This window comes from Pristiophorus japonicus, chromosome 27 (assembly GCF_044704955.1).
Source record: "Pristiophorus japonicus isolate sPriJap1 chromosome 27, sPriJap1.hap1, whole genome shotgun sequence".
Classification (NCBI taxonomy): domain Eukaryota; kingdom Metazoa; phylum Chordata; class Chondrichthyes; family Pristiophoridae; genus Pristiophorus; species Pristiophorus japonicus.
The window spans coordinates 9129230-9142705 of record NC_092003.1 but is presented as its reverse complement, the minus strand read 5'-3'; the positions used below and the strand labels follow the sequence as shown (position 1 = coordinate 9142705).

The 13476-nt window shown below is 49.0% G+C and overlaps 1 protein-coding gene across 7 annotated transcripts in view; it reads right to left on the bottom strand.

Moving 5' to 3' along the window:
• LOC139239472 (speedy protein 1-A-like) overlaps positions 1-13476 on the bottom strand; it is a 34976-nt gene that overhangs the window by 8821 nt on the left and 12679 nt on the right. For 6 of the 7 annotated variants that reach the window (XM_070868243.1, XM_070868244.1, XM_070868245.1 and 3 more), the window contains 3 exons: positions 7139-7197; positions 1723-1808; positions 314-485 (listed from right to left, as the gene is read on the bottom strand). In XM_070868243.1, coding sequence (XP_070724344.1) covers positions 314-485; positions 1723-1808; positions 7139-7197 — 317 coding nt within the window. Of the gene's footprint in view, positions 1-313; positions 486-1722; positions 1809-5749; positions 6068-7138; positions 7198-13476 lie in introns of those variants that run through there. The other variant, XM_070868248.1, reaches the window with a different exon arrangement.

Here is a 13476-nt window from a genome sequence, read left to right as displayed (position 1 = left end):
AAGTTCCTGGAGTGGGACTTGAACCCACAACCTTCTGACTCAGATGAGTGTGCTAACCACTGAGCCATGGCTGACACACCAAAGTGAATAACTTCACATTTCCCCCACATTATACTCCATCCATCACCTTATTTGCCCTTTGCAGGCTCTTGGGTGTCTTCCTCACTCCTTCCTTTCGCACAGAGCTTTGTATCATTGGCAAGCTTGTGATACATTGCATTCGGTCCCTTCATCCAAGTTTAAGGAGCTGCAAGCAATGTGCAGTAAACAGTAGCAGGACCCTGTAGTTCCAACACTAACTCCAGCACCTCACCTGCTCACAGCAATGCCGGCTCACTGCCGCCCTGTAATTCATTTGAGCCCACAGGTCAAGCCGCAGTTTGAGGAAATCCGGGATAATCTCCCTCCAGTTGTCGCCCAGTGCCCACGGGAAAATTTCATACTTGTATTGCTCTTCGTCCTCTTCCATGTCATTTGCCAGGTACCTGTGGGACCAAGCGATTTATAAAGACCTGCTACCAGTTAACTCTGCTGCAATGGTTACATTGGCAGTGCGCATCACAATAGATCATCTCAAAGAACATAATAGGAGCAGGAGTCAGCCATTCGGCCCCTCGAGCCTGCTCCACCATTTGACAAGATCATGGCTGATCTGATCTTGGCCTCAACTCCACTTCCCCGCCTGCCTCCCATAGCCCTCAACTCACTCATTTATCGTTCAAAAATCTGTCTAAAATACATTCAATGACCCAGCCTCCACAGCTCTCTGGGACAGAGAATTCCACAGATTCACCATCAGAGAGAAGAAATTCCTCCTCATCAGTTCTAAATGGGAGACCCAGTATTCTTAAATTATGCCCCCTAGTTCTAGATTCCCCCACGAGGGGAAACATCTTCTCTGCATCTACCCTGTCCAGCCCCCTCACTATCTTATATATGTTTCAATAAGATCACCTCATTCTTCTAAACTCTAATGAGTGTAAGCCCAACCTGCTCAACCTTTCTTAAAATCAACCCTTCAGCATAGCAGGCGGCCATTTGGCCCATCATGCCCACTCCTTCAGCTATCCAATTAGTCCCACTCCCCTGCTCTTTCCCCATAGCCCAGCAAACATGTCCTTAGTATTTATCCAATGTAGTTAGCTTCTTCTGCACACTCACCCTCCCTTTCCCCTTCCCCTCCTCCCTTCCCCTTCCCTCTTATCCCAAAGACTGGACACAATTCTCAAGCAATTTCAATAACCAGTAAGACGAAAACCGACTTCGCATCAGATATCAAACGTAACCTGGGGCATTCAAGACCAGTCTGCTTTGGTGCCTTTTACTCCTTCCCCAGTTGAAGGGTGGCTGGCGATTTGATCCCAAGCCCCTCGCCAACAACTTTTCTTCCTCCCTTCACAAAGGGTGCAGGGGAACCTTTGACGTTGGATCTGGGAGGTTAAAATACATCCCACGGTATAACAATTGATTAAGGAAAGGAGGTAAAGTGCCCCCATCTTCTGTAATGGTTTCACGACCTTGTATTGTCAGGCAGTATTGCGGACTGACTGAAGCCCTCTGCATTCATAAGGGGCGCCTGAAACATTGCTAATCTGTCAAGAGCAAGTCTTTTGGGGGGTGGGTGGGGAGGGGAGAGGATGGGACCCTTTCTTACACATGCAAATCATTCTGACCATTAGACGAGATTACCCGTGCAAGCCCCGACTGCCATCATGTACTCACAGTGCTAAGAAAAAGTTCCTCCTGGAGTAGTCACTTGTGTGAAGGACTGCACGTTTGAAGTAAATCAGGACCATGGCCAGCAGATACTGAGAAAGAAAGAATTGAGAGTTCAGAATAAGGTTAAAGAGACCTACACAAGAATTAGGAGCAGGAGGAGGCTATTGTGTTCCTAACACAGATGAGACTACACACAAGGTTAAAGTAAGTGACCTCAGTCTTTATTAAGGCACTCGAGTGAGGAACAGGCCTTAGGGGCCTGCTTATATACAGTGCTCCCAAGGGATGCTGGGATCCCTTGGGACTTCAGGGGATGTGCTCCCTGGTGGCAGAACATGGGAGTGCATGCTTTACAGATATACATCACTCCCTCCCCCCAAAGTCAAAGTGAAAACTATTTACAAGGCGAGGCGGTCGGGAGCCTTTCTTTCCCTGGTGGACCGCCTTGGTACAAATGTCTGTTCTGGTGTGTTGGCTGTGCCCTCGCTGGGCTGGCGTGTTGTTGGCCCTGCAGGGTGAGTCTGGCCTTGCTGGGCTGTTGGGTTCGAATTCCTGGTCTGGAGTGCTGTCGTTGATCCTCTGGGTGTGTTGTGGGCTCGAAAAAGGTGGTGTCTGCTGTGGGTTGTTCAGGACAGTCTGAACCGCAGCCTCATTTGGTCCAGGTGCTTTCTGCAAATTTGTCCATTGTCTAGTTTGACTACAAATACCCTCCTTTTGCTATCACCGTGCCCACGATCCACTTGGGACCATGACCATAGTTTAGCACAGTCATTCAGATAAATTTCCCATGGCAGTGGCACGACCATAGTTTACATTTTGTTGCTGCCGCCTGCTCTCTACCTGATCATGCAGGTTCGGGTGAACCAGCGAGAGTCTGGTTTTAAGTGTCCTTTTCATGGGTAGCTCAGCCGGGGGCACCCGCAAGCGAGTGGGGTCTCGTGCGGTAGCTGAGCAGTACTCGGGACATGCGGGTTTGGAGTGAGCCTTCTGTGACTTGTTTAATGCTCAGTTTGATGGTTTGTACTGCCCGCTCTGCCTGCCCATTGGAGGCTGGTTTAAACAGGGCCGAGGTGACAAGTTTGATCCCATTGCAGGTCATGAATTCTTTAAATTCGGCACTGGTGAAACATGGCCCGTTGTCACTGACTAGTAGGTCAGGCAGGCCATGGGTGGCAAACATGGCCCTCAGGCTTTCAATGGTGACGGTGCTTCAACATTATTTCACATGCAATCCATTTTGAAAAAGCGTCCACCACCACCAGGAACATTTTACCGAGAAACGGGTCCGCATAGTCGACATGGATCCTCGACCATGGTCTGGAGGGCCAGGACCACAAACTTAGTGGTGCCTCTCTGGGCACGTTGCTCAACTGAGCACACACACTGCATTGCCGTACACAGGGCTCCAAGTCAGTCGATACCGGGCCACCACACGTGGGATCTGGCTATCGCTTTCATCATTACTAAACCCGGGTGTGTGCTGCGGAGATCCGAGATGAACGTCTCCCTGCCCTTTTTGGGTAGCACTACGTGGTTACCCCACAACAGGCACTCTGCCTGAACGGACAGCTCGTCCTTTCGCTGCTGGAACAGCTTGATTAGCTCTTGCATTTCAACGGGAATGCTGGCCCAACTCCCATGCAGTACACAGTTTTTTTTAAAACTGGGGATAGCAAAGGATCTTGGCTGGTCCAAGCCCTAATCTGGCGGGCCGTGACGGGTGATATATCATTTTCAAACACTTCTATGACCATCAACAAGTCTGCGGGCTGCATCACCATCAACAAGTTTACGGACTGCGCCATTTCCACCCCCGTGGTCGGCAATGGTAGCCGACAGAGTATCCACACAGTTCTCGGTGCCTGGCCTGTGGCGGATGGTATATTATACGCTGATAGCGCGAGTGCCCACCTTTGTATGCGGGCTGAGGCATTCGTATTTATCCCCTTGTTTTCAGCGAACAAGGATATGAGGGGCTTGTGATCTGTTTCCAGCTCAAATTTGAGGCTAAACATGTACTGCTGCATTTTCTTTACCCCGAACACACATGCTAATGCCTCTCAATCATGCTGTCGGCCTTAGACAAGCTCCTGAAGGCATGGGCGACAGGTTGCAACTTCCCCGCAACTTTAGCTTGTTGTAATACATACCACTCCGTACGACGACGCATCACATGCTAGCGCATGTCTTTTACACAGGTTATACAATACAAGCAGCTTGTTGGAGCATAAAATGTTTCAGGCTCTCAAGTGCAATTACTTGATTTCTTCCCCATACCCAGTTCTCACCTTTATGCAACAACACATGTTGGGGCTCCAAGAGGGTGCTTAACCCTGGTAGGAAGTTACCAAAATAGTTGAGTCTCAGGAACGACTGCAGCTCTGACGTTCTGTGGCCAGGGCGCGTTCCTGATAGACGCCAAGACAAAGGCTGTGGGCCGAATGCTGCGATCTTTCCCCCCAAAAACGCCACTTCTTTTGCCAAGATGCATTTCAACCTCTTCAGCCGCAGCCCTACGCGATCCAGTCGCTGGAGGACCTCCTCCAGGTTTTGTAGGTGCTCGGCGGTGTCCTGACCCATGACCAATATGTCATCCTGAAAAACCACCGTGCATGGTGCCGACTCGAGTAGGCTCTCCATGTTTCTCTGGAAGATCGCTGCAGCTGACCGAATTCCAAACGGGCATCTGTTGTAGATGAACAGTCCCTTGTGTGTGTTGATACAGGTGAGGCCCTTCAAAGACTCCTCCAGCTCCTGCGTCATGTAGGCCGAAGTCAGGCTGAGCTTGGTGAATGTCTTGCCTCCTGCCAGCGTCGCAAATAGGTCGTCTGCCTTAGGTAGTGGGTATTGGTCCTGGAGCGAGAAACGATTAATAGTTACTTTATAATCATAGCAAATCCTGACCGTGCCATCAGGCTGGCCCACTCACTGAATTCCACTGGGGAGATGATGCCCTCGCTTTGCAGCCTGTCCAGCTCGATTTCCACTCTCTCCCTCATCATGAGATACCGCTCTTGCCTTGTGATGAATGGGTCGTGCCTCTGGGACCAAGTGGATCCGCATCTTCGCCCCGGAAAAGTTTCCAATGCCTGGCTCAAAAAGGGAAGGAAATTTGTTCAGAACCTGTGTACGAGGCCTCGACATGTGATAGCGCTCGGATGTTTGCCCAGCCAGCTCCTTCCATGCAGTGTGGGGCCATCGCCTGGGACAATCCAGAGTGGCAGTTCGTGCACTGTGCCCTCGTAGGTGACCTTGACCATGGCGCTGCCCAGGACAGTGATGAGCTCTTTGGTGTACGTTCTCAGTTTCATGCGGATGGGGCTCAGGGCTGGTCTGAGTGCCTTGTTGCACCACAGTCTCCCAAACATCTTTTTACTCATGATGGATTGGCTAGTGCCAGTGTCCAGTTCCATGGTTACGGGTAAGCCATTCAATTTTACATTTAGCATTATTAGGTGGACATTGTAGAAAATGTGTGCACCCCATGTTCTTCAGAATCTGCCTCCTCTGAGGCTCGAAATTGCTTTGATCCACCATGGACCAATCTTCCTCTGCCACGTGGTGGTTAGCAGGTTTTGCAGAGCTTGCAGCTCGTTGGAGGTGCCCCATTGTTCCACAGCTCTTGCAAACATACCCTTTGAAGCGGCATGAATAGGCTGAATGGGAGCCTCCACAACGCCAACAAGGTGTGAATTGCCTTGCAGTCATCTGGGTCACCTGAGGCCTGCTGGCAGTTGCAGACTTGTGGTTTCTGCCCTGTACATTTCTGCTCGCAAACACAGTTCCAGTTAATTTATGAACATTGCTAGCACTTGTGTGCTGAGATATATGTTTGGTGTTATCACTGGTGGACATAAATGCCTCTGCTATCGCAATGGCCTTACTGAGGGTCGGTGTCTCTACAGTCAAACGTTTTCGTCGTATGGTCTCATGGCCAATGCCCAGTACAAAAAAGTCTGAGCATCTGCTCCAGGTAGCCATCAAACTCACATTGTCCTGCAAGTCGCCTTAGCTCGGCGACATAACTCACCATTTCCTGACCTTCAGATCGCTGGCACATGTAGAACCGATACCTCGCCATCAGCATGCTCTCCCGCGGGTTAAGATGCTCCCGAACCAGTGTCTTCATACCTCTGTGGGTGTCACCGGAGCCAGAAGATTCTTCATGAGGCTGTAGGTCAGTGCCACGCAAACCGTGCAGCTCGTTGGCTACAAAGTACTGGTCTAGCTGTTCGACATAGGCTTCTCAGTCCTCACCCTCCGAGAACTTCTCCAGGATGCCCACAGTTTGCTGCATCTTTGCGTTGGATTCGTATACTCGTCGTCAATTATTGTGTTCCTAACAGATGAGACTGCACAGGAAGGTTAAAGTAAGTGACCTCAGTCTTTAATAAGACACCAGAGTGAGGAACAGGCTTAGGGGCCGGCTTATATACAGTGCTCCCAAGGGATGCTGGGATCCCTTGGGACTTCAGGGGATGCGCTGGGGATGGGAGTGCATGCTTTACAGATACACAAGAGGCCATACCGTCGCTCGAGCCTGCTCTGCCATTTAATATCATGGCTGATGTTCCACCTCAACTCCACCTTTCTGCCCGTTCCCCATAAATCCCTGCTCCAAAGCACAAGTTGGTGCACACTGGGAGGACTTGATGCATGCAGCTATACATTACACAACAGGGAGTCATCCAAAAACTCTATAGATTGTGGAGCTAAACAACAAGTTCTTCATAACCCAAAGCATTGCTTTCTTTCCCTACAAACAACTTGTATTTATGTAGCATTGTTAATAGTGAAACATTCTAAGGTGCTTCACAGCAGTGTTGAGATAACAAATTTGACACCAAGCTGCACAAGTAGAAATTAGGGCAGGTGACCAAAAGCTGGGTCAGAGGTAGGTTTTAAGGAGCGTCTTGAAGGAAGGAGAGGGGGTAGAGAGGCAGAGAGGTTTAGGCAGGGAGTTGCAAAGTTTGGGGCCCAGGCAACAGAAGGCACAGTCACCAATGGTGGAGCGATTATAATCAGGGATGCTCAAGAGGGCAGAATTAGTGGAGTGCAGCCATCTCAGGGGGGTTGTGGGGCTGGAGGAGGTTAGAGATCGGGAGGGGTGAGGCCACAGAGATTTGAAAACAATGGAGAGAATTTTGAAATCGAGGCGTTGCTTAACCAGAAGCCAATGTAGATCAGAGAGCACAGGGGATGATGGGTGAGCGGGTCTCTCTGCGGGTTCAGACACAAGCAGTCGAGTTTTGGATCACCTCTGGTTTACGTAGGGTAGAAAGTAGGCGGCCAGCCAGGAGTGCGTTGGAATAGTCAAGTCTAGAAGAATATAGGAGACAGGTCCCTCCAAGGCCAGAGTTAGTCTTTTATATCTACAGCCTAGCATCCCAAAGGCTTTATGGCAAACCTTTCCAAGTACCTTGTCTGCAATTCTACAGCAACTGTCCATCCATAAGAAGTCCTGAATCACCTCATCATCTGTAAAACACCAAGTTCAGTTAGCACACACAGCTGCCACTGACCAATATGGATGCATTCAACATTCACATGCAAGTTTAACGTGTCCAATAATTGCATGCGTTTGCCTGGAGTACAGCACAGTAAAAAAAAAGAGACACACAAGGTCACTGGTGGACTCGGAGGGCAGCTAACACCAATGCTCGATCAAGCAAGGTCATTCTGAGCAAAGCCCAACATGGTGGAGATGTGTGATGGGTCCCATTGTCCCCAGTCAGTTGAATTTCTATTTCAAGAGGAACTGGAGAGAAGTGGAGGAGAGACAGCTTCCTGTCCGTGCCCATTTCCAAGCAGCAAATTCATTAACGGAAAAAAATCAAAAACAGTTTAGCCTTTGGTAGTTTTATTTCCATTAGGGGTCCACAAAGTCAGCACTACATTTAGAGGCACTCAGTGGTACACAAACTCATGGCATATTCATTCATTACACAACCAGTGCAATCCCTTCAGGAGAAAGTGAGCGATGTGCACAGGTTGGAGTGTAAAAGGGACACGAGTCAGGTACAACATTAATTCCCCCACCTACCACCCAAAATGTTTGAGATTCAAGCTTTTAGGAAACCCCTTCCCTCCACAACCGCCGCCCCCCCCCCCCCCACCCCTTTTAAGTATTTGACCATTAACAATGCCTCGCAGCATAACAGAAGGATAAAGTGCAATAAATAGGTCAAGTCACAGGGTGCAAAACCCAGGTAAAGAAATCTAACTTCTAACAAGTTGAAAAAAATCCAAAACAACTTGTATTTATATAGCGCCTTCAACATAGTGAAACGTCCCAATGCGCTTTATAGGAGTATTATGAGACAAGGAATTTGATAATACGCCATTCAAGGAGAAATTAGGACAGGTGACCAAAAGCTTGGTCAAAGAGGTAGGTTTTAAGGAGTATTTTGAAGGAGGAAAGAGGTAGAGAGGCGGAGAGGTTTAGGGAGGGAGTTCCAGAGCTTTGGGCCCAAGCAACAGAAGGCACGGGCCACCAATGGTGGAGCGATTATAAATCAGGGATGCTCAAGAGGGCAGAATTAGATGAGTGCAGACATCCCGGGGGGAGGGAGTGTGGGGCTGGAGGAGATTAGAGATAGGGAGGGGCAAGGGCCATGGAGGGATTTGTAAACCAGGATGAGAATTTTGAAATCAAGGCATTGCTTAACCAGGAGCCAATGTAGGTAGGTCAGTGAGCACAGAGGGTGACGGAGAGTTAGGACAGGGAGAGGGGAGGGCAGAGAGAGGGGAGACTATAGCAAGGGTAACCAATGCAGCAAAGGGCCTGTTTTTCCAAATTGAAAGCTGTGCCATTTGGTGACAGTGTGGAGTGCGAGTAAATTCTAGTTAATGCTGATGAAAGGCGTTTACGTACGTAAATACACACCACCCCAAAAGTCAACTTTGGAGATCACCATCTCCCAACTCCACCTGGATGGTCACCACCCAGAATGTGCAAGATGCCACCCGAGAATAATTCCAGAAAGTCACAACATCCAATGTGTGTGTCTGCACCACTGGCTCACTGTGCACTGCACACTCTTAGGTTTGATGTTGAAACCAGAAGATCTTTTAATGCAGTGTGTCCGGTCAACAATTAGACCGCGGTGAGCAATGGCATTTCAACTCGCTGTTCATACATCAGCGGCAAGAATGAACAGCATTAGGAATTGAGGCTCAAAAGTAGTATTCTCAGCAAAAGCGTTGTATTTCTATAGCAACTTTCACAACCACCAATATCCCAAAGCATTTACAGCCAGTGAAGCACTAAGTGTAGTCACTGTTGTAATGTAGGCAGCCAATTTGCACACAGAAAGCTCCCACAAACAGCAATGTGATCATGACCAGATCATCTGTTTTAGTGATGTTGATTGAGGGATAAATATTGGCCCCAGGATTCCCCTGCTCTTCTTCCAAATGGTGCCATGGGATCTTTTACCCGAGAGTGCAGACAGGGCCTCGGTTAAACATCTCCTGTGACAGCACAGCACTCGCTCAACCGCACTGAGTGTCAGCCTAGACATTTTGCTCAAGTCTCATGGACTTGAACCCACAACCTTCTGACTCAGGCAAGGGTGCTACCTCCCGAGCCACAGCAGTACTCGACCAGCTCCACTGGGCAGGCCACATTGGTATCGGGCATGCGAACAGACTCCCAAAGCAAGCGCTCTACTCAGAACTCCTTCACGGCAAGCGAGCCCCAGGTGGGCAGAGGAAACGTTACATGGACACCCTCAAAGCCTCCCTGTTAAAGTGCAACATCCCCACTGACACCTGGGAGTCCCTGGCCAAAGACCAGTCCGCCCCAAGTGGAGGAAGTGCATCCGGGAGGGCGCTGAGCACCTTGAGTCTCGTCGCCAAGAGCATGCAGAAACCAAGCGCAGGCAGCGGAAAGAGTGTGCGGCAAACCAGTCCCACCCACCCTTTCCTTCAACCACCATCTGTCCCACCTGTGACAGACTAATTCCTGTGTTGGACTGTACAGTCACCCAAGAACTCATTTTGAGAGTGGAAGCAAGTTTTCCTTGATTTCAAGGGACTGTCTATGATGATGACTGTTAGAGATTGAAGTCTATTATATATTGAGAATTATTCATTTATTTGGCACAGTTATCCAAGTTACAGCTCCAGCAACCAGAAAAGGGTCAGAGGACAGCCTCACACTGCTGTGGGACTTCCAACACTCGATTCTGAGGATAAGTCTGGGGCAAAGCGATCTGAAGTTCTGCTTCAGATTACTGAAGAATGGGCCAAATGAGGCCCTCGATGGACAAATCAGCAGAGCATTCACCATCGAATGCCAAGAGCAGTAGCACAGCAGCAGAGCAACCCAGTGAGAAACTCAACGAGGCAACTGCTGAAATTAAAAGACATGTCAGTAACTCAGCCTCCAGAACCTGGGTCTGGATATGATCCCAGAGCTTTGGGATATACCCACCATGTACTCTTGAAACATTGTACCCTGTGTGTTATGAACCTCATAGGTCAGCAAGGTCCAGGTCGACAATTGGAGCATGGGCAGATACAGTGAGAGACGGTGGAGGGACATGATCGGGGCCCAGGAGAGGCATGAGTTTGGGACCAGGGGCCCCCTACACTGCAATGTGTGTGCACTAGGTCCGTGCAGCAGAGCAGGTCTCCAGTCTTCTTAGTTAACCCTTGCCACTGGACCAAGACTCTGTCAAGCCCGTGTGGTGGCTGATGTGCAACGGTCACCCCACATTAAAAAACATCCACGCCCAGGCATCTTCCACCCTTCAGGATGTAGTTCAGGATCTGGAATATTAGGTCCTTCATTGAAACACCTGCAAACTCATCCTTTTTTGGTGTGGAAGTAAGTCATCCTCGTTTCGAGGGACCGCCTATGATGATGAAATGCTCCACTGAAACAAGCATCACCCTATGGAGAGAGAGTGTACTGCAGCAGTATTTGCAACACGAGCATAAGAGGTTAAAAAAAAATAGAAGTGTGAAAGAGGAAACGAGCAGGTTTGTGGAGCAGCTCGTTCTCCAATACACTGCAGCATTTCACAGGTCCCAAGTGGTGCTGCCGGAGTCTTGGGGATCAGATACATAGGGATGCATGAACAACAAGGGCTTGAATGTTACTGATGGGCGGCTCAGATTGTTGCTGCCTATGCCTCACGCTCACTGGTGCCCAGCACCATCAGGCGATTTAACAGACCGAGTAATCACCATAGCTTCACCTGCCCAATTACAGACAAAGAAAATCCAAGTCTTTAGCAATCCCAAGAGTACAATTACACTTGACACTGCAGGCCTGAGGTGAATGATCAGCCACGATCTTACTGAAGGGCCGAGTGGCCTAATCACTCACCTATTTTCTATGTCTATGGTTCTGTCCAACACTGCAGAGCTAGCTATTGTACTAGTTACACTTCAAGAGGGATTGGCTTTGGTGTAGACAGGCCATTTTATAACAGCCATCCACATGTGCAAGTCACCAGAGATTGGATGGGCCGAATGGCCTGTTTTGGTGCTTTATATTCTATGTAACATCTCAGCCAGAGGTCAGAAATATCTTGGATCTAATTAAGATCCTGGTTGTGGATGGACAGACATAGCTGACCAGAGGGAAGAGGAAAGAGAACTTGCTCCCACTCCCAGTCTTGGAGTGATCCATGCTACAAGGGAATAAGGAGGAGAGGTGCCAGGTATTGTGTCCTTAGATGCTCTAACAATGACCAGGTGTTGTACTTGAACTGTAGTGACCGAAGTCCTTTATTAGTTAACTCCAGAGTGAGGATCACACCTGATGGCTTGCCTTTTATACTCGGCCAGGCACACCTGTACAGGTAGCCTACAAGTCTCCCATTGCTGTGCCCTCTGGTGGCACACCTGGTGATATATCCTACATGGCTATTGTTGGTACTATGACACCAGGATCTAGCTCAGCTGCACTCTCTTCTATGGATAAATAGCCACAAAATACTCATGTCCTGACAAGACCCCAGCTGCAGTGTACCAGAGGCTACTGCTCCTAGCCAAGCTGTTCTGACATAGCTTGGACACTGGACATTTGCCTGACAAGGTGCAGAATTGCCCCAAACACAAAACCACCACCTTATCAGCCCCCTCCCAATGATCAGCAACAGAGGTGTGATGGAAGGAGACAAGCAAGCTTCAAGACGTTCAGTTCAGGATCGGCCAGAAATACTTGGATCCACACCTCATCACAGCTTTGATCCAAACTTGGGACAAGCACTAGAGAGAGGGAGGGAGGGAGGGAGGGACGGACCATGGCTACAACAAACAGGTCAAAGGCTGGGTACTCAACACCTCTTGACAAGTGACTCACCTACTGAGTCCTCAAAACCTGCCATCGACAAAGGCTCAAGCCAGAGCACCACAGAATACACACCATGCGCCTAGTTGGGTGCAGAGACAACACGAGCCAGGCACCATCCAAGAGTAATTCAGTTGATCGGTGCCCCTGTCACTGGACTCCAGACCCACCCACCTCCACCACTGGTGCTCGGTGGCTGTCGTACACATGATCTGCAGTAATTCAACTCCCGTTATCTCAGCACCACCCCTCTCCCCTACAACCAAGGGCAAGCAGCAATGTTGTGGAAACATCAGCACCTTCAGGTCACACCCCATCCAGACTTGCATCACCCTTCACAAGAGTACATAGGATATACAAAAAACAGGCTTTTCAGCCCTAGTCCATGCCGACATTTATGCTCCACTCAAGCCTTCTCCCATCTTTCCTCCTCATCTCCCTTATATGCTTGTCCAGCCTCCCCTTAAATGCATCTATGCCATTCGCTTCAACCACTCCCCATGATAGCAAATTCCACATTCTCACCACTCTTTGGATAAAGACATTTTTTCTGAATTCCCTATTGGATTTCTTGGGTGATGATCTTATATTGATGGCCTCTAGTTATGCTCTGCCCCACAAGTGGAAACACTCTCTGTATCCACTCTAGCAAAACCTATCATTTTGAAGACCTCAATTAGGTCCTTCCTTCATCATTGTTGGGTCACTATCCTGGTCAGATGCCAACTTTGGAGCACCACTGCTACCAAGGACTACAGCAGTTCAAGGAGGAAAGTCCACTGTCCCATCCCAGGGAATTAGGCAATAAATGTCCACTTGGAAGATCCCAGATGAGCATCCTCTTTGAAACCATACCTCAAATAATAGTCAGAAAAACTAATGCCAGTAAATTTAACATGACCCTTCAGAAGTGGCCCTCAAAATTTTAAAGGCCTCCAAGGTAGCACACTCACCTCCGAGTCAGAAGGTTGTGGGTTCAAGTCCCACTCCAGGGACTGGAGCACAAAAATCCAGGCTGACACTCCCAGTGCAATGCTGAGGGAGCTCCGCACTGTCGGAGGCACAGTCTTTTGGATGAGACCTTAAACAGAGGTCCCATCTGCTCTCTCAAGTGGATGTAAAAGATCCCACGGCACTATTTCGAAGAAGAGCAGGGAAGTTATCCCCAGTGTCCTGGGGGCAATATTTATCCCTCAATCAACATAAAAACAAATTATCTGGGTCATTATCACACTGCTGTTTGTGGGAGCTTGCTGGGCACATATTGGCTGCCGCATTTCCCACATTACAACAGTGACACCACTCCAAAAAGTACTTCATTGGCTGTAAAGCACGGAGATGTCCAGTGGTCGTGAAAGGCACTATATAAATGCAAGTCTGTCTGTCATTAACAAATCCAAGATCACCACCAGTCTCCAAGTGTCCTAACAGCTGTGGGATCTGTGCTAGAG